General features: G+C 43.7%; 1 protein-coding gene across 1 annotated transcript in view; it reads left to right on the top strand.

Annotated features, from left to right (window-relative positions):
• LOC148481402 (cysteine-rich protein 2-like) overlaps positions 1-27,413 on the top strand; it is a 191,454-nt gene that overhangs the window by 128,988 nt on the left and 35,053 nt on the right. The window contains exons 4-5 of the mRNA XM_088453533.1: positions 2,229-2,360; positions 20,952-21,020. Coding sequence (XP_088309659.1) covers positions 2,229-2,360; positions 20,952-21,020 — 201 coding nt within the window. The remainder of the gene's footprint in view (positions 1-2,228; positions 2,361-20,951; positions 21,021-27,413) is intronic.

Genomic DNA, 27,413 nt, shown 5'->3' with positions numbered 1-27,413 from the left:
AAATACGGCTGCGTACCATCACAAATACCTTATGTTTAGCTAGGGTCTTGTTATAGAAATATGAATCCTAGGATTTAATTAGTGAGTCATATATTACTATTTATTTTGGCTCTGTAATCCTGGCAAATGAGTGTACTGCTCTGTAGGGTAATATAAGGCTAAACAGGTAGAGTAACGTTATTCAAATCACAAAATATTGTCAAATAACATAATATATGTTCCCCATGTTAAATTCCTTTTATATGTAATGACGGGATGCAATCGGGAAGACATTATACCGACAGCCGGCTTCCCGACTGTCATATCCTGGCGAGGGTGAAATGACCGGCGTTTAGATGTAGACGCCGCTCATTTTACCGACGCCGGGAGACCGGCGCCCGACATCCCGAGCGAAGAGATGCTGGGCGCAGCGAGCGGACAGCGGCAGGGGGTGGGAAGGGTTAGGATTAGGGCTCCCGGGTTAGGCACCCCCCCGGGAGGTTAGGGTTAGGCTAGGGGGAGGGAGGGTTAGGCACCCCCGGGGGGAGGTTAGGGTTAGGCACCCCCCCCCCCGGGGACTTAGGTTTAGGCAGAGTGGGGGTTAAGGTTAGGCACTTGGGCGGGGAGGTTAGGGTTAGGCACCCCTAAGGGAGGGTTAGGGGGGTAGGTTAGGTTAGTTAGTACTTACCTGGGGACGATCGGGATTTCCAGCGCTGTTCTGCTGCCGCTGCCGGGATCTCTTCCTCTGACGGCCTGACGCTGCCGGGATTGGAACTGCCGGCCATGCGGCCGGCGGTATTACATACCGATTCCGTAATGACATATTATTTCTCCTCTATATACTGCATCGCAGTTTAACTCTTCAGATTGGATTTTAATTATAGCCCCGTGTTAAAAGGGATTATTGCTATAGGCTATAACAACAATATGTAGATGAGTCAATGTTCTAACTATGTATTACCATTTAAATATGGTTATTAGCTTATGCTAATAAAAGTTATATTTTAAGCATTATTTCTTGCAGGATCAATGTGCACTTACCTTAAGGGACTGTGGGCCTGAGTGCTCAGTGCTGCGTCTTCGGAAGCAGCAGATCTGAGAAGCTATGTAAATGATATAGACATCCACCTGTGTCTTCTCAGATCCGCTGCATGCATCCGAAGATGCAGCATTGGATCACCATAGGAAAAACCGCGCTGGCCATAAGGCATCTGAGCAACCATAAGGTTGCTGAGAGTGCCAACCTCAACTAAGCTGCCGAGGCTAGTGAATTTGCATCCGACAACACAGCCACTGGCTTCAGCGCACCTCACAAAAGGATCTGGCACACCACCGTTTTGTTAAACGCTACCCCTTCCAGCCCCCGAATGGCTTGAGTATGTCAGTCACACTGCGGGCCAGTTCAAAGTGCAAACGGAACTGCAACTGCATCGCTGCACATGCGCACTGCGTCTCCGGCGCATGCACAGAAAAAAAACACCATCAGCATGTGTCTATATGTGTCTATATCCTAGACCAGAGGTGCTCAAACTTGGTCCTCAGGACCCCACACAGTTCACGTTTTGCAGGTCCTCCTCACAGAATAATTAGCTCCACCTGTGCATCTTGGAAAATGTGTCAGTGAGTAATGAATACACCTTTGCACCTTCTAGGTGACCTGGAAACCGTGAACTGCGTGGGGTCCTGAGTACCAAGTTTGAGAACCACTTTCCTAGACCTTAGAGAACACAAAAAATTGATCCTGGGACGCCATCTGGACCTTGACCCAAAAGGGTTGTAGTTAAAATGTTGACATGGTCAATGCTGACATAGTAAATGTCGACATTGCGACCAGGTTGACATTCTCATGTCGACACAATATACCAGACACGATTCACAGGTTGCACACCGCCGGATTACACTTCGTTGAATTGACCAAACTATGGGCCTCATTTATCAACGAGTTTTATCACTCACAACAAGTGATAAAACTCGTTGCGTATGATAACGGTGCTCCAGCCAACTAGCTCCCAAGTGTCATTTTTCAAACAGATGAAATTTGGAAGCTGATTGGTTGGAGCACCGTTATCATACGCAACGAGTTTTATCACTTGTGAGTGATAAAACTCGTTGATAAATGAGGCTCATAGTAACCAGAAAGCTACATATGGATTTTTTAAAATTACCCAATATTCTCTGAATATTATTTTTATATTCAAGATTTAATGACATTACTTTTTGTTTCAAAATGAACACTTTGTTTTTTCCAGGAGTTAATATTGGGGGAGCGGGATCATATATCTACAGGAAACCAAGTGAAGATAAACCTGTGTCTCCCACTGAGGATGCCCCAAAGATGGAAGAGAAGAAATTTAGTGGACCCACAAAGAGTCTTAGCAAAGGTGAGATTACTGAGAGTGAATACTCATATACAGTATACTTTTTCCAATCATCTTATCTAGCAGGGGCTAAAGGTAGGCATTTCTGAAGGGGTGATTACAGAGTAGGACTCAAAGTAATAACCCACTGTTAGCTGAATATTGGTAATTTGCATATAACAGCATGGAGAGGAAATGGCAGGACTGGAAGTATGTTGTGAATGTGAAACTATTTATGCTGTTTGGCGTAGGAGAGTACAAGCATACTGATTATATGCATGTTGTTACACTGCAGTTATGCTTAATGAATAACTCTTCCGAGCTGTTGTTTGTATTGGACATCCTCAACTCTTTAGCTGCTTTCCGGTTCAGCCTTCCATTGACTCTTCCCGAACCCTTTTCACAACTTATACTACCAGTACTGAACCACTATTCCAGCGTACATGACAGCATGCTATATTGCATTGTGATGAAAGTGGGTGCCTAGGCCATGAAAAAATAGTTTTCCAATGTGTGCTAACCTGTTTTCACATCTGCTTCATAGTTTTTAGATGTTTGTCTCCATAGGCATTTCACAGATGTCTGGTTCAAAAGCATGAAATCCACCAAACAGTTAAACTCACCTGAGCAAGTATGTTGAACGTAGCTCAGTATGTTACCATGGCCTTTTTGCCCAACTTCTCCATCCCAGTAACAAGAGCCATCTCATAAAGGGTCAGTGAGAGGGCATCACCAGCACTCTTGCTGATCCAGCCCATCTCCATGTCCCTTGGCAATGGCAGGCATGCCAACATCCATGTTCTCCTAGTGAGTGGTGGTATCTGCTATTTGGAGACTCCAAACACAGTGCAAACACATCTATAATTTTCAGTAATGGCATGGATATTTATTCATTCATTGGGCAGTAAGCACATGTACATTATCAATCATTGCATATATCTCTGCATGAACAACCCCCCAAAAAGAGCACATGAATATAATGTGGCTGATTCTGAGTCAGGCGCATCTATGGTGTTTGGAATGAAATACTGGCGGCATACAGATGACTGAAGATCCCGTCAGGGGCGGTAAAGCCCTAACCCTCCCCCTCTCCCCCACTAACCCTAACCATCCCCCAGTGTTGCCTAACCCTATCCCCCTCTTCCCGCAACCTAAACCTAACCATCACGGAGGGGGGGGGGTGCCTAACCCTAATCTCGACTTGGGGGGCCATATCCCTAACCCCCCTCCCCGTAGCCTAACCCTCCCGAGGGATTCCTAAGCCTAATCTTCCCCCAGGGTACCTAAACCTAACCCCCCTATCCCCGGGGACAGCGATACTTACCCAGCGTCCGGGCGTTCGGGATTCCAGCAATCAGGATGCCAATGCCACTATCCTGATCTCATTCGCAATAGCAGTTTCTGCATTTTGCCAGCGGTCAGGATTCCGGCGTCGGTCTATCGTCAGTCGGGATCTCGTCCACCGGCTTTTTAACTACATCCCCATCTATGAATGCTTTAACATACGCCCATGGCAGCCTGCTTAATTTATTATACTAATGCAAGTATCCATCCGTCTGTGCCGATTATACTGTATGTGTGTCTGCATGAGGAAGGCCGGTGCGCCCACTGTTTTCTCTATTTGCAGCCTCTATCATTAGTATCGAGACTTGCATCCCCTCCAAATGAGTATGACCACAATCATAAGTTCTCATTGTACCACAAAGTGTGCAGAACATCGTACAAGAATAAGGAAGGGATAAATTAAAATAAATTATACAACATTAGATATTTTTCTTAAGAGAAGCAATCGGTGATCCCATGCCAGGGAAGGGCAGACAGATGGTATTAAAGTCACTGCTTATACAGTCAGGTGCATAAATATTGGGACATTGACAGAATTTTCATATTTTGGCCTCTATTCACCACCACAATGGCTTTGAAATGAAACAAACAAGATGTGCTTTAACTACAGACTTTCAGATTTAATTTGAGGGTAATTACATCCAAATCAGGTGAACGGTGTAGGAATTACAACGGTTTCTATATGTGCCTTCCACTTTTTAAGGGGCCAAAAGTAGTGGGACAAACTAAACAATCCTAAATCAAACTTTCACTTTTTAATACTTTGTTGCAAATCCTTTGCAGGCAATTACAGCCTGAAGTCTAGAACGCATAGACATCACCAGACGCTGGGTTTCATCCCTGGTGATGCTCTGCCAGGCCTCTACTGCAAATGTCTTCAGTTCCTGTTTGTTCTTGGGGCATTTTCCCTTCAGTTTTGTCTTCATCAAGTGAAATGCATGCTCAATCGGATTCAGGTCAGGGGATTGACTTGGCCATTGCATAACATTCCACTTTTTAGCCTTAAAAAACTATTTGTTTGCTTTTGCAGTATGCTTCGGGTCATTGTGCATCTGCACTGTGAAGCGCCGTCCAATGAGTTCTGAAACATATGACTGAATATGAGCATATAATATTGCCCGGAACACTTCAGAATTAATTCTGCTGCTTTTGTCAGCAGTCACATCATCAATAAATACAAGGGAACCAGTTCCATTGGCAGCCATACATGCCTACGCCACGACACTACCACCACCATGCTTCACTGATGAGGTGATATGTTTTGGATCATGAGCAGTTCCTTTCCTTCTCCATACTCTTCTCTTCCCATCACTCTGGTACAAGTTGATCTTTGTTTCATCTGTCCATAGGATGTTGTTCCAGAACTGTAATGGCTTTTAGATGTTGTTTGGCAAACTCTAATCTGGTCTTCCTGTTTTTGAGGCTCACCAATGGTTTACATCTTGTGGTGAACCCTCTATATTCACTCTTGTGAAGTCTTCTCTTGATTGTTGACTTTGACACATATACACCTACCTCCTGGAGAGTGTTCTTGATTTGGCCAACTGTTGTGAAGGGGTTTTTCTTCACCAGGGAAATAATTCTTCTGTCATCCACCACAGTTGTTTTCCATGGTCTTCCAGGTCTTTTGGTGTTGCTGAGCTCTCCGATGCGTTCTTTCTTTTTAAGAATGTTGCAAACAGTTGAATTGGCCACACCTAATGTTTTTGCTATCTCTCTGATGGGTTTGTTTTGATTTTTCAGCCTAATGATGGCTTGCTTCACTGATAGTGACAGCTCTTTGGATCTCATATTGAGAGTTGACAGCAACTGATTCCAAATGCAAATGTCACACCTAGAATCAACTCCAGACCTTTTACCTGCTTGATTGATAATGAAATAACGAGGGAATAGCCCACACCTGTGCATGAAATAGCTTTTGAGTTGATAGTCCCATTACTTTTGGCCCCTTAAAAAGTGGGAGGCACATATAGAAACCGTTGTAATTCCTACACCGTTCACCTGATTTGGATGTAATTACCTTCAAATTAAATCTGAAAGTCTGCAGTTAAAGCACATCTTGTTTGTTTCATTTCAAAGCCATTGTGGTGGTGAATAGAGGCCAAAATATGAAAATTCTGTCAATGTCCCAATATTTATGCACCTGACTGTATCTCAAAGTGGGGACAGACGGGAGATTGGGAAAATGCAGGCTGAGAACCGAGAAGGTGGAGAGCCCTGCTCTTGAGAGCTTACAGTCTAAAGGATTGGAGGTTAACTTGGAGGTAAACTGGGAAGATAGGATAAGGGAGGATGGCATATGAGTGTGATAAGGACTAGTAGGCTTTAATGAACAGGTATGTTTTCAGGACACATTTGAATCCCTGCAGGCTGGTAGACAATCTGATATTACGGGAAGCGAGTTCCAGAGGAAAGCAGCAGCATGGGAGAAGTCTAGGATGCGAGAGTGGTAGATGGAGATCAGTGAGAATAGAAGGTGACAACTAGAGGAAGGACGGAGAGGGCAAGAGGAATTGTGGATTGAGATAAGGTCGGAGATGTAGGAGGGGAGGAGTGATTGAGTGCTTTCAAGGGGAGGATTAGAAGCTTATACTGGATTCTCTAGTGGTAGGGGAGTCAGTGAAGGAGTTTCAGTAAAGGACGAGAATGTCAGGATAGGCAAATGAGGCGAGCAGCAGCACTGAGGACAGATTTAAGAGGGGAGAGGCAGGAGATATGTAGTCCAGAGAGTAGGAGGTTACAGTTGTCCAGGTTGGAGATGAAGAGGGCGTGAATAAGAGAATTGGTAACCTCCTGGAGATATTACAGAGGTGAAAGCTGCAGGATTTAGAGATAGCAAGAATATGAATGGTGAAGGAGAGAGAGTAGTTAAGGATGACACCCAGACAGCGTATTTGGGGACAGGCTACAATATTAGTGATAGAAAGAGTGAGATCGATCAACAGTAAGATCATTCTTGGACATATTGAGCTTAAGAAAGCACCGGGACATGCAGAATGAGATAGGAAATAGACAGATATGAGAATGATGGTGGAGGGGCAGAGGTCTGGGAGGACAAATAGATTTTCCTATCATTATCATGTAGGTGCTATTGTACCCCATTGAGAATTGAATAGTGAGCCTTAGACTTAGCAGTGAGTAGGTCATTGGTGACCTTGGCAAGGGCAGTTCCCATGGAATGAAGGGAGCAAAAGCCAAATTCAATCAAGCAGAGAGTGAGAGGAAAAAAAGGTAGAAGGATGGTGGAAGACAAGCTGCTCTAGGACATTTGGAAGGAAATGGCAGGAGAGAGATTTTGGGGGATAGTTAGGCCCAAAGATTTTTTAAAAAATTCGAGAGATGATGGTATATTTGAAGGAGGAAAGGACAGTACTAGTGAAAAGAGAGGTTAAATCAGTGGCAAGATAAGGACACACATAGAGAGAAAGAGAGATTTACTAAACACTGGAAAGTGATCAATTGGAGAGTGATAAACTACCAGCTACTCAGTTCCTAACTGTCATGTTACAGGCTGTGCTTGAAAAATGACAGGAACTGATTAGTTGGTAGTTTATCAGTGTCCAATTTATTACTTTCCAGAGCTTAATACATCTGCCCCAAAGAGAGAGAGAGAGAGAGAGTGTCAGTATCTGCCCTGTCTGGATCTGTCAGGGTAGTCAGCGGACACAGGATCAGAGACCCCTGGGCAATACTGAGTAACTCAGTGATCCTGGGCTAGACTGGAACTCTAGCCCAGTATTTTAGCTGATTGATAGAAGGTCACTGGATGTTTGGCTGATTGATAGACAGCATTCTAGCTCACCATGGAATGAAGGGAGCAAAAGCCAAATTCAATCAAGCAGGGAGTGAGAGAAAAGAAAGATAGAAGGATGGTGGACGTCAAGCTCCTCTACAAGTTTTGTAATCATAACAGAGAGAGAGTGGAGAAGGTGAAAGGGGATTGGGTTTAGTGAGCAGGTAGAGGGAAGACAATAAGAGGAGTGAACAGACTTTATTGTCAATGGCAAGCAAGAAGGAGGAAAATGTAGGTTGTCCAGCATTACCAGAAGGGGTGGGCAGCAGAGAAGGCTTAAAGGAGGAAATGTCGGATAACAACAATTTTGGATAAAAAGAAAGTAGCAAGATCAAATACTATGAGAGAAGAGTGGGGGGGACAAAGGAGAGAATTAAAGGTGGCAAAGAGGCATCTGGGGTTGGAGGATTGAAAGGAGATGAGGATTTTGAAGTAAAACGAATTAGATAGACCAAGAATTAGGTCGGAGAGTGAGCATGATTTTCTCCAATGCCGTTCACGGTGTGGGAATATTTTTGAAGGTACTGTAGCAAGTAAGTCTGGAGTGGTAGGGTTGGAGAGGCACCATGGTTGTACAGAGTAAAGGTAGACTTAGAATATTTGTCATAGTGATGGAGAGAAAGGGGGATGGAGATGAGGTGGTGGTCAGAGAGGGGGAAGTGAATGATCGTGAAATCAGAAATATCACAACGATGGGAAAAGACAAGGTCTAGAATATAACCACTGGAGTGAAAAGGGGAAGAGGTCCACTGAGTAAGGTAAACAGAGGGAAAGACATTTAGTAGTGGCAGAATACACAGGATATCCATCAATGGGTATATTAAATTTGCCCAAGATAAAGTTGGAGAGGTCAGAAAGTGGGGAAGCCAGGAAGGGAGCTCTCCAGGAAGATGGAGGAGGAACCAGGGTGAGGTTAGATGACTGCATCTTGAAGGTGGACAGGGTGGAAGAAGCAGATAGTGCAGAGGAGCAGCAGAGAGAGGGTTCCAGAGTAATGAAAAGAAAATGTGCACAGGTGGGATATGTATGCTGCCAACCTGTCAGTCAACAGGACAAAGATAGTTACAGGAAAAGGAAAACCCAGACTTTTAGGTAATTGTGGTAATAATTACCATCCCTGCATTGGAATGGCTAATAGATGCCTCTACTGGTGTTTTGCAGTTCACTTGTGCAGTCTCCAATAAATTTGGCCAATACTTCAGTAGTCAACTTGTATTGTACAAAGGATTGTTCTTTGTTCAGAAAAGGCTGTAGTATAACTACTGTAGCAGGTGGTCAGTTCTTACATACTGTATTTCTCTGGCATCACATGCCATTTTCATTAAAGAATCAATGCAAATAAAACTCCTTAGTATTTAGCTGATTGATAGACAGCATTCTAGATCACCATATGCAATTAACTAGATTGCAATAGCTCCAAGGGAACGTGTAAAAATTAGATTGTACAAAGTACAAGGTAGCGTGTAAAAATTATACAAATGACAATAACAATAATATCCTTAATGCATATGAGAGATGTCCGGAGACCCCCGTGTTTCGGTATTGGTTATAAATCATCGTCGTCTTTTTGTCCTAGGTACAATTTATGAGAGGAGGGGGCCCATGAGCAGACTACTCCATGCGGATCCCCTCCTCTCTGTGGCATTGTGCTAGAGTATACTGCGCATTCGCACGCCTCTAGTAAAATGGGGCCCCCGCCATGGTATCTCTACTGTGCATGTGCAGGTCTCTGTTAACATGGCGCCCGCACCTTGGTACTGGGGACACCATCTACTGCACATGCAGAAATGTCCTTTCCCGGTGATTTGCGCTGCTATTGCAGCATTGATGTTGCAGAGGTAAGTATTAAACATGGGTGCAGAGTAGGGGTGAGCGGGTTCGGATTTCTGAAATCCGAACCCCCCCGAGCCCCCCCGATCCGAGGCCGATCCGAGTCAGGCTCGACTTTTCCCGCCTGACTCAGATCTGAAATCGAGGCAAAATGTCATCATCCCGCCTTCCGGGTCTCGCGGGTTTTGGATCCTATAGAAGGTACTCGCGTCGGCGCCATTTTCTCACTCGGCTGTGGACAGTGAAGAGGGAGGTTGGAAGTTAGGGCTGGCTGGGCTGTGTAGTGTAGTGTAGTGCAGTGCAGTGTAGTGTTGTGCTGTGCTGCGCTGTGCTGCTGTTGTCCATAGGGGCTGTGTCCACTACTTCAAAGTCCATAGGGGCTGGCTGGACTGTGTTGTGCAGTCAGTTGTCCATAGGGGCTGTGTCCACTCCAAAGTCCTGTGCAGTGTCCCAGTCCTAAAGGGGTGCTGTAGTGTTGTCCAGGGGGTGCTCTGTCCGTCAGGGGTGCTCACCCCAAGTGCAAAAAAAAAATGTTTTTTCTGTGTTTGTGAATTGTGTGCATCAACAAAGGAGCAGCGCCAAGCGTGCGCCTGTGTCCCATAAGTAAAAGGCCGGCTGGCTTGTTCGTTAAAGGGTGCTGTAACCCCCAAAGGGCACTCCAAACAAAATTTAAAAAAATATTTTTTTTGTGTTTGTGAATTGTGTGCGCAGTAGCCGCACGTGCATCAACAAAGTAGTGGCAAGCGTGCGCCTGTGTCCCATAAATAAAGGGCCGCCTGGATTGACCGCTAAAGGGTGCTGTAACCCCCAAAGGGCACTCCAAACAAAATAAAAAAAAAAATGTCTGTGTTTGTGAATTGTGTGCACTGTGGCTGCACGTGCATCAACAAAGGAGCAGCGCCAAGCATGCGCCTGTGTCCCATAAGTAAAAGGCCGGCTGGCTTGTCCGTTAAAGGGTGCTGTAACCCCCAAAGGGCACTCCAAACAAAATAAAAAATATATTTTTTTGTGTTTTTGAATTGTGTGCGCAGTAGCCGCACGTGCATCAACAAAGTAGTACCAAGCGTGCGCCTGTGTCCCATAAATAAAGGGCCGGCTGGATTTACCGCTAAAGGGTGCTGTAACCCCCAAAGGGCACTCCAAACAAAATAAAAAAAAATATTTTTTTGTGTTTGTGAATTGTGTGCGCAGTAGCCGAACGTGCATCAACAAAGTAGTGCCAAGCGTGCGCCTGTGTCCCATAAATAAAGGGCCGGCTGGCTTGACCGTTAAAGGGTGCTGTAACCCCCAAAGTACACTCCAAACAAAAAAAAATATATCTTCTGTGTTTGTGAATTGTGTGCACTGTAGCCGCACGTGCATCAACAAAGGAGCAGCGCCAAGCGCGCGCCTGTGTCCCATAAGTAAAGGCCGGCTGGCTTGTCCGTTAAAGGGTGCTGTAACCCCCAAAGTACACTCCAAACAAAATAAAAAAATATTTTCTGTGTTTGTGAATTGTGTGCACTGTGGCTGCACGTGCATCAACAAAGGAGCAGCGCCAAGCGTGCGCCTGTGTCCCATAAGTAAAAGGCCGGCTGGCTTGTTCGTTAAAGGGTGCTGTAACCCCCAAAGGGCACTCCAAACAAAATTAAAAAAAATATTTTTTTTGTGTTTGTGAATTGTGTGCGCAGTAGCCGCACGTGCATCAACAAAGTAGTGGCAAGCGTGCGCCTGTGTCCCATAAATAAAGGGCCAGCTGGATTGACCGCTAAAGGGTGCTGTAACCCCCAAAGGGCACTCCAAACAAAATTAAAAAAAAATGTCTGTGTTTGTGAATTGTGTGCACTGTGGCTGCACGTGCATCAACAAAGGAGCAGCGCCAAGCATGCGCCTGTGTCCCATAAGTAAAAGGCCGGCTGGCTTGTCCATTAAAGGGTGCTGTAACCCCCAAAGGGCACTCCAAAATAAATAAAAAATATATTTTTGTGTGTTTTTGAATTGTGTGCGCAGTAGCCGCACGTGCATCAACAAAGTAGTGCCAAGCGTGCGCCTGTGTCCCATAAATAAAGGGCCGGCTGGATTGACCGCTAAAGGGTGCTGTAACCCCCAAAGGGCACTCCAAACAAAATTAAAAAAAAAATTCTGTGTTTGTGAATTGTGTGCACTATGGCTGCACGTGCATCAACAAAGGAGCAGCGCCAAGCGTGCGCCTGTGTCCCATAAGTAAAAGGCCGGCTGGCTTGACCATTAAAGGGTGCTGTAACCCCCAAAGGGCACTCCAAACAAAATAAAAAAATATTTTTTTCTGTGTTTGTGAATTGTGTGCACTATGGCTGCACGTGCATCAACAAAGGAGCAGCGCCAAGCGTGCGCCTGTGTCCCATAAGTAAAAGGCCGGCTGGCTTGACCATTAAAGGGTGCTGTAACCCCCAAAGGGCACTCCAAACAAAATAAAAAAATATTTTTTTTTGTGTTTGTGAATTGTGTGCGCAGTAGCCGAACGTGCATCAACAAAGTAGTGCCAAGCGTGCGCCTGTGTCCCATAAATAAAGGGCCGGCTGGCTTGACCGTTAAAGGGTGCTGTAACCCCCAAAGTACACTCCAAACAAAAAAAAATATATCTTCTGTGTTTGTGAATTGTGTGCACTGTAGCCGCACGTGCATCAACAAAGGAGCAGCGCCAAGCGCGCGCCTGTGTCCCATAAGTAAAGGCCGGCTGGCTTGTCCGTTAAAGGGTGCTGTAACCCCCAAAGTACACTCCAAACAAAATAAAAAAATATTTTCTGTGTTTGTGAATTGTGTGCACTGTGGCTGCACGTGCATCAACAAAGGAGCAGCGCCAAGCGTGCGCCTGTGTCCCATAAGTAAAGAGCCGGCTGGCTCATTTCTTAAAGGGTGGTGTAACCCACAAAGTGCACTACTCTCCATCAAAAATAAATAAATATTTTCTGTGTTTGTGTGCGCCTTAGCCGCACGTATATATCAAATCAATATAACATAAATGGAGGACCAAACTTTCTCCGATAAAAATAAAATAGGGAAAGATCAAGAACCACTTCCTCTTAGTGCTGAAGCTGCTGCCACTAGTCATGACATAGATGATAACATGCCATCAACGTCGTCTGCCAAGGCCGATGCCCAATGTCATAGTAGAGGGCACATACAATCCCAAATGACAAAGTTCAGGAAAATGACCTTAAAAAAAACATTTAAATCATCTGAAGAGAAACGTAAACTTGCCAATATGCCATTTATGACACGGAGTGGCAAGGAACGGCTAAGGTCTTTACCTATGTTCATGACTAGTGGTTCAGCTTCACATGACAATGGAAGCCCTCCTCCCGCTAAAAAAATCAAACGAGTTAAGCTGGCAAAAGCACAGCGAAGAACTGTGCGTTCTAAGAAGATATCACAAATCCCCAAGGAGAGTCCAAGTGTGGTGGCGGTTGCGATGCCTGACCTTCCCAGCACTGGACGGGAAGAGGTGGCTCTTTCCACCATTTGCACGCCCCCTGCAAGTGCTGAAAGGAGCACCCACAGTCCACTTGCTGATATGCAAATTGAAGATGTCACTTTTGAAGTACAACAGGATGAGGATACTGGTGTAGCTGGCGCTGAGGAGGAAGTTGGCGAGGAGGATTCTGATGGTGATGTGGTTTGTTTAAATCAGGCTCCGGGGGAGACAGTTGTTGTCCGTGGGATGAAAAAGCCCATCACGGTCATGCCTGGGCAGAAGACCAAACATTCCACCTCTTTGGTCTGGCAATATTTCTAACCAAATCCGGACAACAACTGTCTTGCCATATGTACCATATGTAAAGGTGAAATAAGTAGGGGTAGGGACGTTAACCACCTAGGAACATCCTCCCTTATACGGCACCTGCAGCGCATTCATAAAAAGTTACCGTCAAGTTCAGAAACTTTGGCTAAGACCGTAAGCAGTCCAGGGACACCTAAATCCCTTTTTCCTGTTTTATCCAAGGAATCGGTGGATGAGAAGGATGAGGACGACATCTTGCCTCCGTAGAGCCAGTTTGTGCAGGGACACATTAATTGCCAGCTTGTTTTGTGGGGGCCCAAACGAACCAATCATTTCAGCCACAGTCATGTGGCATACCCTGGCGCTGAAATGATTGGTTTGTTAAAGTGTGCATGTCCTATTTATACAACATAAGGGTGGGTGGGAGGGCCCAAGGACAATTCCATCTTGCACCTCTTTTTTTTCTTTGCAGTATGTACTGTTTGGGGCCTAGTTTTTCAAACTGCCATCCTGTCTGCCACTGCAGTGTCACTCCTAGATGGGCCACGTGTTTGTGCCGCCCATTCGTGTCGCTTAGCATAGTCATCCAGCTACCTCAGTGCAACCTTTTGGCCATAAAAACAATATTGTGAGGTGTTAGGTGTTCAGAATAGACTGGAAATGAGTGGAAATGAAGGTTATTGAGGTTAATAATTGAATAGGAGCATAAAAACCCACAAATTCTGTGATTTTAGCTGTTTTTATGCTTTTTAAAAAAAAAATACAGATCCAAAACACAAAACCCAGAACCCAAAACACGGAAGGGTGGTTTTGGCAAAACCAATCCAGATCCAAAACACGAAGAAAGATCCAGATCCAAAACCAAAACACAAAACACGAAAAGTGGTCGGTGCACACCCCTAGTGCAGAGTATGCAGTGCGGGCCCCTCTGGGCCCACACTGTGCACTCATTATAGATACGCTAATGTCTGGTTCTCTGGGTTTTTTTTTGCTAAACCAAGGCCCTGTGTAAAAGACAATATTATTCAATATATTCTTTACGCAATCAACCTGGCACCCACTACCCAGGGGTGCAGGGGATAACATCCGGGCTATCAGCCCTGACCTTGGCTGACTAGCGGTCAGGTGCTGAAAGGTTTGGCTGGGGGACCCGGTGAAACGGTCCCCTGGCTGTGGCATTACACCCCCACTAGAAAGAGTACGGTGCTGGTTGTGGAAAATACAGGGGGCCCCTAATAATTTTGTCTCCCGTATTTCCACAACCAGAACTGGCTCACTGAGCCCGGTGCTGGTTGATGAAAATACAGGGGAACCCTATGGTTTTGTCCCCTGTATTCTCACAACCAGGACTGACTCCGAAAAGCCTGGTGCTTTTAGGAAGGAGGAACCACATATTTTTTTTTTTTTTTTACTTTTTCTTTCAAAGAATTTTTAAGTGAGACATCATAGAACAAATATTAACAAATATAATATAACGAAATATATATAGCAAATAAAATATACGATAGAGTTTGAATAAATGTGGTCACATTAGAAAATCACACATAGACAAAAATAGATAATATTGATAGTGTGAGAATAAGTCACGTGACATACATATTGTAACATACAGACTGTCAACATATAAATAAAATATATAAAACAAACAAAAAAGGAAAAGAGCAAAAAAATAAACAATAATCAGGAGCAACTACAGCCGCGATTCTGAAACACTATAATAGGAGCCTTGGGAAGGAACCTATTGAATTCCTTATAGATTAAGTTAAGGAAGTAGGTGGATCTTGTGTCACTAACCTGGTAAGATACCACGTGGTATTATTAAAGCTATGATGGATTTGTTTCCTAGTTGTGAGTGGGAGACTATCTATATTCGACTTTCATACCAAAAAGAAACGTTCCACGTATTTTTCTTTATATAGAAGTGTTTCCACCCAGTTCATCCTGAATAGAAAATAAAGGCCCTCATTCAGACCCACTCGCGAGCGGCTGTCCGCTCGCAAGTGGGTCGATGGTCTGCACTGCGCATGCGCACGACGGAGGGAGCTCCGTCGTGCGCATGCGCGAGACCCGACGAGCGAAGGACTTTCCTTTGCTCGGAGTGTCTCATCAAAGGGGGCGTGCTGTCGAACGCCTACCGTCAGAAGCCGGCCCCACTGACATCACTAGTGATGTCAGTGGGAGTGATTTTGGCTCTGACAGAGCCAAAATCACTCCTGGCCTTTCGGTTGAAAAACTCAACCGCAGGCTTTTGTTCGCAGTTTCGATGGTCGCGATGGTCAAGACCATCGCGACCATCATCCTGCACGCTCGTATATGCTGTGGGTGGTGACCCACAGCTATACGAGCGTCCAGGAGGACACTCCATATTAATGGAGGTGGGCCCTGATTCAGAGCGAGCGCTCTGGTCAGAGCGTCCGGCTCTGAATCAGGGCCAAAGTTTGTTCAGCAACGGAGGTATTTGAGGAGGTGTACTGTCTATCCAGCCCTCCAAAATTGTTTTAATGCCAGCAGCATTGATAGCTAATAAAAGTTTCCTTCTTGCCATAGTCATTCGTATATTGGAATCAAATATACCCCTTTCCAGGGTGAAAGGCACAAACTTAACTAGTTTCGTTTCTACATAGGGGCGACTAAGGTGCCAAAAATATTGGATTATGGGGCAGGCCCAGAGGCAATGATATGTATCAGCCTCCTCCTGATGACATTTTGGACAAGCATGACTTTCCCGAAGTTCCCATTTGGAAACCTCGGAGTGGGGATAGATAGGTATTATGATATATATTGAGAAAGAGTTCAGTGTACATGCTGGATGGTAGTGTTTTCCTGGAAAACAAAAAGGCCTTTTCCAGTGTTGACATAGTTAAAGTAGGGAAGTGGGTCAACTATCCAGCCATACCCTCAGTTATCTTAATATGGTCCAAAATGTCCCTCAAAAATGTATAATAGACAGATAGGTACAGGTTGCTTTAAAAAGCAATTCAAAGTATTACCCCATTCCCCATCCGAAAAATGACCAATAACATTTGTTACGTGAAAACGAGTTTGTAGGAAAGCTAAAGGATAGGGGCTAAACATGGCAAATTTTGAAGAAACCTCTGTATAGCTTAGTAAGCGTTTGTTTTCTGTGGATACCAAAGATCCAATATTGTATATCCCCGCTAGTCTCCACAAAATGAAGGGATGAGCAGCCATGCCGTCCAGAAAATTAGGGTTTCGGAGTAAGGGTAAGTAAAGGGAGTGGAAAACATTTAAGCCCGCCTTATGTCTGAGGATATGCCAGACTTTCGTGGTCGTTCACAAAAAGAGATTTAGTTTCAGATTATCTGGTATTTCCTGGTCATGTTGGTGGAGAAAACAAATGAGATCCATGTCACCCACAAATTCCTGTTCCAATGAAGTGTTAGTGTAAACAGAAGTTTTATCAAGCCAGTCACGCAAATGCCTTAGGATGGCCGCGTGATTGTAAGTTACTATGTCTGAAAAATGAATGCCTCCATTTGAGTTTGGCTGGCAAAGTTTGCGTAAGGCAATTCGCGAACGGCCCCCATTCCAAATAAATTTACGAAACAAGGCATTTATCAATTGTACATCCGCTTTCGTCAAGGTTATAGGGAGTGACTGTAGAGGATATAGTAGGCGAGGCACTGCAACCATTTTAAGTAAATTAACTCTCCCTAGGAAGGACAGTGGTAAGCGTTCCCAACCCTTTACATCATTTGTAAAGCTGGCCACACATCTAAAGATTATCTGTCCAACCATCCAACTTGTTGATTGGTTGGAATGAAAATCTGGTAACGTATGGGAGTAAAGGATGATCAGCAATTTGCTACTAAATGCCAGAAAACAGATGAAAATGGTCGTTCAGACAAGTTTGTTAAATGTTTGATCTAAACAATTTGTTCAAACAACAGTTTTTGTCCATTTTCCGGAGTTTGGGAGCAAATTGCTGATTGTCAGTTACTCCCATTCCTTACCAGATTTTCATTCCAACCAATCAACAAGTTGGCTGGTTGGATGTAAGTTGGTAAAGTGTGTGGCCAGCTTAAGAGTACGTAGAGCCCAACCTATATTAAGCCTATCTGCGGGATTGCAGGGCAGAACTATTCCCAGATATGGTATATGAGTTTTGGCCCATTGTAAAAGAAATCTAGTAGCCCAGGAAGGACATATATTCTTACCGTAGAGTATCTATATATATATATATATATATATATATATATATATATATATTAACATGGAAACCAGAGATGGAGCCAAATAAATCTATCTTATTAAATATTTCAGAAAGAGACTGATCAGGATTAATTATATATAGAAGGATATCATCGACAAAAGGCAAAATTTTTATTTACTTGCGGCCTACTCCTATGCCCCGAAAGACTGCCTAGTTTTGGAGTGTTCTCACTAACACTAGATTAAATAGTAAAGGAGATAGAGGGCAACCCTGATGTGTACCCCTCTCCAGAAGAAAGACGAGGTCCTATAATCCCATTAATTAGTAAAGAGGTGGAGGGGTTGTTGTAAAAATAGCGTACCAAATCTATGAACCCTGCCCCAAAGCCCCGTTCCTCCAATACCTTTAATAAATGTGGCCACAGCAGCATGTCAAAAGCCTTGTGAGCATCTAGGCTTAATAGTAGTATTCTGCTGCGTTGGAGAAACATGAGAAGTCATTATTGCTGCTACTTCTGTACGTATGGCCTTTATTGCGTGTCTACCTCGTATAAAGCCTAATTGCTGTTCACTTAAAATAGAAGGAAGTATAGTTTGGAGCCGCATCGCCATGATATTAACTAGAAGCTTAAAGTCTACATTCAGTCAGGTTTTGGTATGAGAGTGATATATGCTTCATTGAAAGCAGGGTAAGGAGAACTTCTGGTTGAATCGCCCGATACAGTTCCAATAATGTTGGAGGAAGATGAGGCTGTAACATGCTGTAATAGTCTCCCGAAAGACTGTCCGGGCTCGGAAATTTACCGCTAGGAAGGCGCGATATAGCCATATTCACCTCCTCTAATGTAATATCACATGCCATTGCTTCCCTCTGTTCCGAGGTTAACTGTGGTAACACGTCTTCTGTTAGGAAACCCTCTTGAACTACAGGATCTATTGGGGAGGAACGGAATACGTTCTCATAATATTCCTGGAATTGGGCAGCAAAATCTTGGGATTTAGTTAAGATTGCTCCTGTAGACGGATGTTTCAAAGAAACTATAGTATGGCGCCGTCAAGATGGTTTCGAAATTACTGCTAACAGTTTACCAGCTCTATTCCCCCATCAATAATATTTATTTTTTGTGTAGTCTAATGAATGCTTTGCTTGTATTGCCAAATATGTCTCTAGTAGTTGGTGTGTTGCTTGTAGGCATTCCTTGCCTCCTCAGATGGATGCGCAGAGTAAGCCTGAAAAGAGTCAATCATAGCGGATCTAAGGGAGTTATATTCCACCTTGGCTTCTTTCTTTTTATGTGACACATAACTGATAATGTGGCCCCTCATGACTGCCTTAGAGGCATTACAAAAAAGAATTTGGTGGTCCCAATATTCTAAGTTGTCATCAACATAGTTAGTCCGATGGTAAGTGCGATATGATTTAAAGTCTTCCGAATGAGCTAAATAATAAGGGAATCGCCAAATTCGGTCTGTCTGGTGCATGTGTGGATGAGACAGGGCTACTGAGACAGGGGCATGATCCGACACAATTATATCATGGATATCTACCCGATTAATATGAGTCATCAACTCATCTGATATTAGGAGCTTGTCGAGAGGGACCCATGTACCATTGCAAGATGGGTGCATGTCCTATCTGTTGGATTTATATTTTTCTTTTTTTTTAACACAGAGCATGCACGGATCTCATGGATCTGTGCATGTTTCTGTGTAACTCGGACCTGCTCAGACTATACTCGCTAGCCTGAAGAAGGTCTTTTTTTTTTTACGAGTTTTAGGTCATTAATACTCTATTACATTGTCCAAGCTGTATCCTCACAATGGCAAAACATCTGGATGCGAGATTTGCCATTGTGAGCTGCAGGGGTGTGAGAAACATGCGAGTTTGGGTTGCAGTCAGGAAGCCGACGGTCGAAATGCCGACCTCCGGCTTCCCGACTGTCAAATCCCGGCAGGGTACTAATGACAGGCGTTGAAATCCCGATGCCTGTCATTAGACCCACGCCGGGAGGCTGACGCCCGGCATACCGAACAAAGGTAAGCCGGGCGCGGACAGCCGCAGGGGAAGGGGGGGGTTAGGTTTCAGGGCTCCCGGGGGGACTTAGGGTTAGGCACCCTCCGGGGAGGGTTAGGCTAGGGAAAGGGGAGGTTAGGTTAGGCACTCCCCGGGAGACTTAGGTTTAGGCTGCGGGAACGGGGGGCTAGGTTTAGGCACTTAGTGGGGGGTTAGGGTTAGGCACTAGGGGGGGAGGTTACGGTTAGGCACCCCTAAGGGAGGGTTGGGGGGGGGTAGGGATAGCATTACTTACCTAAATCCGCTGTCAGGATCCTCACCCCTCTAGGGCTCCCAGCGTCGGGATTTGAACCGACGGTAATACATACTCGTTCCGCGAGTTTACATGTTCTTGCACCCTTTACATAACGTGAGTTCTAAAAATGTGTGAGTATGGCTCTCTATTAGCACATTTTCAAAACTCAGACCCTATTACATTAGCCCGAAGTCTGCAATTCTCCTGGTTTTAATCAGTTAAAGAACCTGTATAATTCATATGTATCCCTGATTAAAGCAATATTATAGCAACCCTAGTGTAGATGTGTTTATGTAAAGTACTTTTCTATCGGTCAAAACAGGTCCCAGCAGGCCTGGGATATCAGGGCATGCTGGTGCTTGTAGTTTGAGAGATTCCAGTGAATTTTCACATTTTAAGAGATTCCAATGAGTTTTCCAAATATAGGTTTGAAAAACAGTTTCTGGCCGGTTCTGAAAGCAAGGTGCCAGTCTCACAGGTTTCCCCTCAAAGATGCCTAGTAACTACTGCCAGTCTTGGGTGTGTTAAGCCAGTAAAATGTTTTAAGCATATAAGACATTTGGAACATTTTAAAACTTATGTATGGAAAATGTGTGGGCCAAATGCGGCACCTGTTTAAATGATTAATAATGTCACCTCTTGATTTGTGTTTATTTTTAATCTTTACCAATATAGAAAACTATTTTACTGTTTAGGATTAAATTTAAGTGTTTATCTCTGCCTGTGAAAATACATGTACCATAAATGAGGACCTGTGCTCTCTGGGGTCTATGCATTAAAGAAACCTTATACATTGGGCCCTATTCATTATCGATCGCTACTGCGTTCACATCTGCGATTACGCACGCAGGTCTGCTGCGGAAATATGCTAATGACTGCAATTGCAAAGCTATTATAGAGACACCCAAAGCCAGCATAGAGACGCCCACTACCGCTTTTGCACATCTGTAATACCTTGCAAACCTACGTATACATCGTATTACAACAGGTCTGACTACTCAGATATTGCTAACCTCGTTACATGCAGTGAGCACACAAGCTGCGTATGCCATCACAGTGGCTAATTTATGCACACCCATGCAACAGTGTTCAATGGACAGGCACGTCTGTGTTTCTCCGACCACTCCCCCACATGCTGACGTTCCGTCCCTCTGTCTGCGATGGCTTCCTATCTGCGTAGGTGAACGGAGAACGATCGCAATGCTGACTCGCGCACAAACACTGCGATGCATACGCATGCGCAGTACACAACAATCGGCTGTCTGCGTACTCTATGGCAATAGCAATCCATGCTGAGTCAGGCCCATTGTCTGCACTTCATACATTCGTAAATATGTTTCCTCCAATTAAGTGATCACAGATTTCTGCAAGATTTCATTTGCATTAATTCGCTGACTTGTTTAAAACACTATTTCTTTTTCTTTCAGCTTCCAGTATAACGACTTTTACAGGCGAACCCAACCTGTGTCCTCGTTGTGAGAAGAAAGTATTTTTTGGTAAGAGAATGTTTACACCTACATGAGATATCATCGTGTTTACTTTGGAGAAAGGCCAGACACTGGTTACATTTAGATATGTTATATTATACCCAATCTACAGAAATAAAAGGGAGGAATGTGTGGGGGATTACTTTGTTTTGTAAATGCATATAATGCAAAACAGTGTAGTTATACGAAAGGAAGCAGCAGGAAATAAGAGTGGATGACCGGACCTATATTATGTGTCCTTTTGTGGTGCCATACATTATTTTGTTAGTTATAGTTACGTACACCCCTCTGCAGCCGTGTGCACATATTCACCATCACCGCCTGCCTCCCTTTGGCTTGGACCATGTACCTTGCATCTTGGTGCATCATGCTGGTGAGTCAAGGGTCATGTAGGCGGTGTGCAAAAGGGCATTGCCATGATGTTGTTTTGGTTGCACTCCATTACAGCTACACAGATGTCATGGTATTAACTTGCAGTACTCTTTATGACACTCCTCTATATTGCTGCTCTTGCTTACCTTTGAATGTACTAGATGTAATTCTCTTTATGATTTCATCCTCAACCATACTACCTATTTATAGGCATTGTTCCTAGATTTCCACAAACCTCTTGATGGAGCTGTTGATAAATACACATTGGGGCTTGGGTTCCATGTCAGCCTACCACTCATTAATATCATACATTACATTGTAGGCTTCTTTACAAATATTCCTTCTTCCTGAGTTTTTCCTTTTGTAAGGGATAAGGGGATATAGCTTTTTATTTTCATTTAGCAATAACCACGTTATATACATCGATCAGCCATAACATTACAACCACCTGCCTAATATTGTATAAGTCCCTCTCGTACTTTAAAAACAACTCTGACCGGTTGAGACATGGACTCCACAAGACCTCTAAAGGTGTCCTGTGGTATCTGGTACCAAGACATTAGCAGCAGATCCTTTATATCCTGTAAGTTGCGAGGTGGGGTCTTCATGGCCCAGACTTTTCCAGCACATCCCGCAGATGCTCGATCGGATTGAGACCTGGGGAATTTGGAGGTGAAGTCACCACCTTGAAGTCTTTGTTATGTTCCTTAAACCATTCATGAAAAATGTTTGCAGTGTGGCATTATCCTGTTGAAAGAGGCCACTGCCATTAAGAAATATCATTGCCTTGAAGGGGTATACTTGGTCTGCAACAATGTTAGGTAGGTGGCACATGAATGCTAGGACCCAAGGTTTCCCAGCACAACATTGCCCAGAGTATCACACTGCCTCTGCTAGCTTCCCATAGTGCATTCTAATTCCATCTCTTCTCCAGATAAATGACGCACACACACCCAACCATTCACATGATGTAAAAGATAATGTGATTTATCAGACCAGGCCACCTTCTTTCATTGCTGCATGGTACAAGTCTGACGCTCAGGTGTCCATTGTAGGCGCTTTCGACAGTGGATAGGGACCAGCACCTTTATCATAGTCAGCATTAACTTTTTCAGCAATTTGCGCTACAGTGGCTCTTCTGTGGGAGAGGCTCGCTCCCCATGCGCATCGATGAGCCTTGGGCGTGCATGTACCTGTCGCCAGTTCACTGGTTGTGCTTCCTTGGACCACTTTTGGTAGTTACTAACCACTGCATACCGGGAACACCCGGCTGTGCGAGGTGTTCCGCAGGCACTGTGTCATTTAGGCTGGGGTAAGCGTGGTGTTTCCATTCTGTTCTGGTATGGGTGCCGCCATCTTGCTTCTGGTCATGTGACTTAGTTGCACCAATCCTGGCGTGCCACATGCTCTCTCTGATCCTGCACTGAGTACTTAAGGGAGTTCAGAGCTCTCCATAGTTGCCAGTGCAACGTGTTTCACAGCACATGCTGTGAGAGAGTTCCTGTGCTCCTGAGACTTGTCTGTTCCGTGCTCGCCTGTGCTCTTGCTGGGTCCCAGCTTCCAAGCAGCCTGCATCGCTCTGCCTGCTCCCAGTCTCCTGCTGGAACCACCCTGCACCTTCTGTTAACCCTTTCCCTGCCAAAGGACCTGAGTGTGCAGTTAACCCTGTACCTACACTGCCTCCATTTACCTAGCTCTCTGTTGGTTCATATCACAGCTGATCCTGTTTCTACACTGAGCTATCTCAGTACAACTATACACTTAACTCATCAGCTGCTACTAATCAAATTACTCCATAACCTCCCTGGATTTCATCTCACCAGTATCAATCAGTAAACTGTTATCCTGTCTGCAGCCTTGCAGGGACCATTTGGATTACAAAGACTTTTATTAGCTCTGCCACTACTTGGACATTACCCATTCATACTTCACTACAGTTTCTAGTCATCACTACCCTCTCTCTATATTTTGGACTTCATATTATCCGTGTACATGTCTGCAAGTTCACCCATTAAAAAACCCACTTTTCAGTTTAAGTCTGTTCAGGTGTCTGCTCCTATTTCCACCCCGGGTCCACAACAAACCCAGATCCTAACATCGTCATGGATCTATGTGTTTTCACAGCTACGATCGCTAAAACTTGGCTGCTTATCAGGGATTTTTTTTCACCTGCCTCAAGCAGGTTAAATGTAGTGGCAAGTGACGCCAGGTCCAGCAAATCGCAGCTTATTATAAAATGGGCCCAGAAGTTGCTTTATGAGTAAAATTTTGTAATATGAAGAAGTGTGAGATTATGTAATAAAAAGGGTTAATTTGAGCAATCCAAGTCCACATGGGCTATGGTCTTAACTATGAGGAGAGAATGCAGCCAAAAAGTCAATCATCTGGCATGCCCTAGTTTGACCCCATAGGTAAGAGATTTCAATGTAATATCTATCTATGTAACACCTTCACTGCCGAGTTTGATTCTCCTACACATAGAGTGCTCTGGATGAGCCCCACTGAGTGTTGGGGTAATAATCAGTTAAATGTAAGAAGGTAACATTTATATGTGGTACTACTGGCCCCAGCAAGCCCTGCCTCTGAGGAACACTAAAACACATCAGCCTTGTGCATGATATGACTGGAGAGTGGATATACAATCCAGTAACGTTGACTTGGAGCTTTGGTCTATTATTTCCAACATTGGGACTTTTGTTGTGAAAAGGTGAGAATTCTGCTGGCGCAAATATAAAGATAATTAGCCTCCTAATAATGTAGGGTGAGATATATCAAAATAAAAAATATATAAAATATACAGATGGAGTAGCATATGTGAGGAGTATGAAGTGTGTACAGTGCCTTGCAAAATTATTCATCCCCCTTGGCTTTTTACATTTTTTGTTACATTACAACCTGTAATTTATTTATTTTTTTATCTGAATTTTATGTGATGAAAAATATATATAAAAAAGAATCTTTATAAATAACATTCTGAAAATTGGCATGTGCATATGTAATCACCCCCTTTGCTATGAAGCCCCTCAAAAGTTCTGGTGCAATCAATTACCTTCAGAAGTCACATAATTAGTGAAATGAAGTCCACCTGTGTGAAATCTAAGTTTCACATGATCTGTCAGTATAAACACACCTTTTCTGAAAGGCCCCAGAGGCTGTAACACCACTAAGCAAGAGGCATCACACCATGAAGACCAAGGAGCTCTCCAAACAAGTCTGGGACAAAGTTGTTGAGAAGTACAATTTTGAGTTGGGTTATAAAAAAAATATCCAAATCTTTGATGATCCCCAAGAGAACCATCAAATCCATCATCATCAAATGGAAAAAACATGGTACCACAACAAACCTGCCAAGAGAGGACCGGCCACCAAAACTCACAGACCGGGCAAGGAGGGCATTAATCAGAGAGGCAGCACAGAGACCAAAGGTAACCCTGAAGGAGCTGCAGAGTTCCTCAGCAGAGACTGGTGAATCTCTGCATGTGACCACAATAAGCCGTACACTCCATAGAGCTGGGCTTTATGGAAGAGTGGCCAGAAAAAAGCCATTACTTAGTGATAAAAATAAAAAGACAGGATTTGAGTTTGCCAAAAGGCATGTGGGCGACTCCCCAAATGTATGGAGGAAGGTGCTCTGGTCAGATGAGCCTAAAATTGAACTTTTCAGCCACCAAGGAAAATGCTATGTCTGGCGCAAACCCAACACATCCCATCACCCCAAGAACACCATCCCCACAGTGAAACATGGTGGTGGCAACAGCATGCTGTGGGGGTGTTTTTCAGCAGCAGGGACTGGGAAACTGATTTGAGTCGAGGGAAAGATGGATGGTGCTAAATACAGGGATATTCTTGAGCAAAACCTGTTGCAGTCTGCCTGTGATTTGAGACTGGGACGGAGGTTCACCTTCCAGCAGGAAAATCACCCGAAGCATACTGCTAAAGCAACACTGGAGTGGTTTAAGGGGAAACATTTAAATGTATTAGAATGGCCTAGTCAAAGCCCAGATCTCAATCCAGTTGAGAATATGTGGTCAGACTTGAAGATTGCTGTTCACAAGCGGAAACCATCCAACATGAAGGATCTGGAGAAGTTTTGCCTTGAGGAATGGGCAAAAATCCCAGGGGCAAGATGTGACAAGCTCATAGAGACTTATCCAAAGCGACTTGCAGCTGTAATTGGCGCAAAAGGTGGCTCGACAAAGTACTAACTTTAGGGGGGTAAATAGTTATGCACGCTGAGGTTTTCTGTTATGTTGTCCTAAATGTTGTTTGATTCACACTATAAAAAAAAACACAACTTCACAGTTGTAGGCATGTTCTGTGAATGAAATGATGCACACCTTCAAACAATCCATTTTAATTCCAGGTTGCGAGGCAGCAAAACATGAAAAATGCAAAGGGGGTGAATACTATTGCAAGGCACTGTATATAATATGGTTTATTCTGATAAGATGTATCATATAATGGATGATTTTAAAGTAATAAAATTAGTGCTGGTTGAACACATTTGAACCAGTAAGAAATTAAGTACCGTTAAAGGTAATTACATATAAATTTACATGTAAAAAGACTTTTACAAAACATATATAAATAAAAACAAGTCCGTTGTTGTTTAAAAAGGGGATTTCTTGCTCCCTTTGGTCCAAGATAATAGTCTGTTGTTACAGTCCTGGAGGTGCAAAGAAGTCTTTTGCCATTGAAAAAATATATATTTAGCGTCTCTAATGTTCCGGTGGACAGGAGCTGTGGATGACGTAATCGTCTCAGTCCATTTTCTCCAAGTCTTAATTGCCCTGACGAAGATCACCCACCTTTGTGGAGATCGAAATGCGTTGGACCTACACTCCAAGAGTGTCTCACATACTTTCCCCAGGAGACCCGTCCGGCTTTGAGCTCAGCCGAGTTACGGGAACGCCGGAGAAAAACCTGCACACGTCGCGACTCGTAGAAAACGGACAGAGACGATTACGTCATCCACAGCTCCTGTCCACGCTTCAAGCCCATCCATTCCACGCCGGAGACATCGGGAAGTTCAGGAGCCCGCCATCACTGAACTCAGGTAAGAGCCAGAGCGTAAGTATATCTTACTGATACAACGAAGGCTCATACCATGGGCTAAGAACACCGGAACATAATAGACTCTATATATATATTTTTTCAATGGCAAAAGACTTCTTTTTACCTCCAGGACTGTAACAACAGACTATTATCTTGGACCAAAAGGGAGCAAGAAAACCCCTTTTTAAACAACAACGGACTTTTATTTATATATGTTTTGTAAAAGCCTTTTTTACATGTAAATTTATATGTGTTTACCTTTAACGGTACTTAATTTCTTACTGGTTCAAATGTGTTCAACCAGCACTAATTTTATTACTTTAAAATCATCCATTATATGATACATCTTAACAGAATAAACCATATTATATACATAATTCATACTTCTTTCTTATGCTATTCCATCTGTATATTTTATATATTTTTTATATCTCACCCTACATTTTTAGGAGGCTAATTATCTTTATATTTGCGCCAGGAGAACTCTCACCATTTCACAACAAATCCCTGTGTCTTTGGAAAGAGGCACAACACTTTGCCGGCAGCATTATAAATTAATTTCTCCCTACCTGCACACAAACTGAGGGAGAGCACAGGGAAAAGCCCAATTCTCTTTGGGACTTTTGTACCAACTTTCTAGATGAAAGTTTGTAACTAGAAGACTGGGAACTATTGTAAGATACCTTGCTAATTGACTTCTGATGAGAATTGGTAATAACATTAACAAAATTTCTTGCTGATGTGCAAAATGTTACTGGTCTCTGTTGGCCAATTGTCATATAAAGAACCATGGAACTTCCTTCAACGCAAGCATACCATCTTTTTTCTATCGTTTTATAACCTGGCACTGTTTAATAATGTCTCCTTTTTCTCAAATCTGCTAGGAAGATTCACATTAGCAGACACATTGGTGTTAATATCTGGATGTTGTTATAGGTGCCTATATGATTTTATGTTTTGAAAGTACATATTTTG

Source organism: Taudactylus pleione, unplaced genomic scaffold (assembly GCF_031769625.1).
Source record: "Taudactylus pleione unplaced genomic scaffold, aTauple2 ptg000582l, whole genome shotgun sequence".
In the NCBI taxonomy this organism is placed as follows: domain Eukaryota; kingdom Metazoa; phylum Chordata; class Amphibia; order Anura; family Myobatrachidae; genus Taudactylus; species Taudactylus pleione.
Note: the sequence above shows the minus strand (reverse complement) of the source record. Positions and strands in the feature narration are given on the sequence as shown.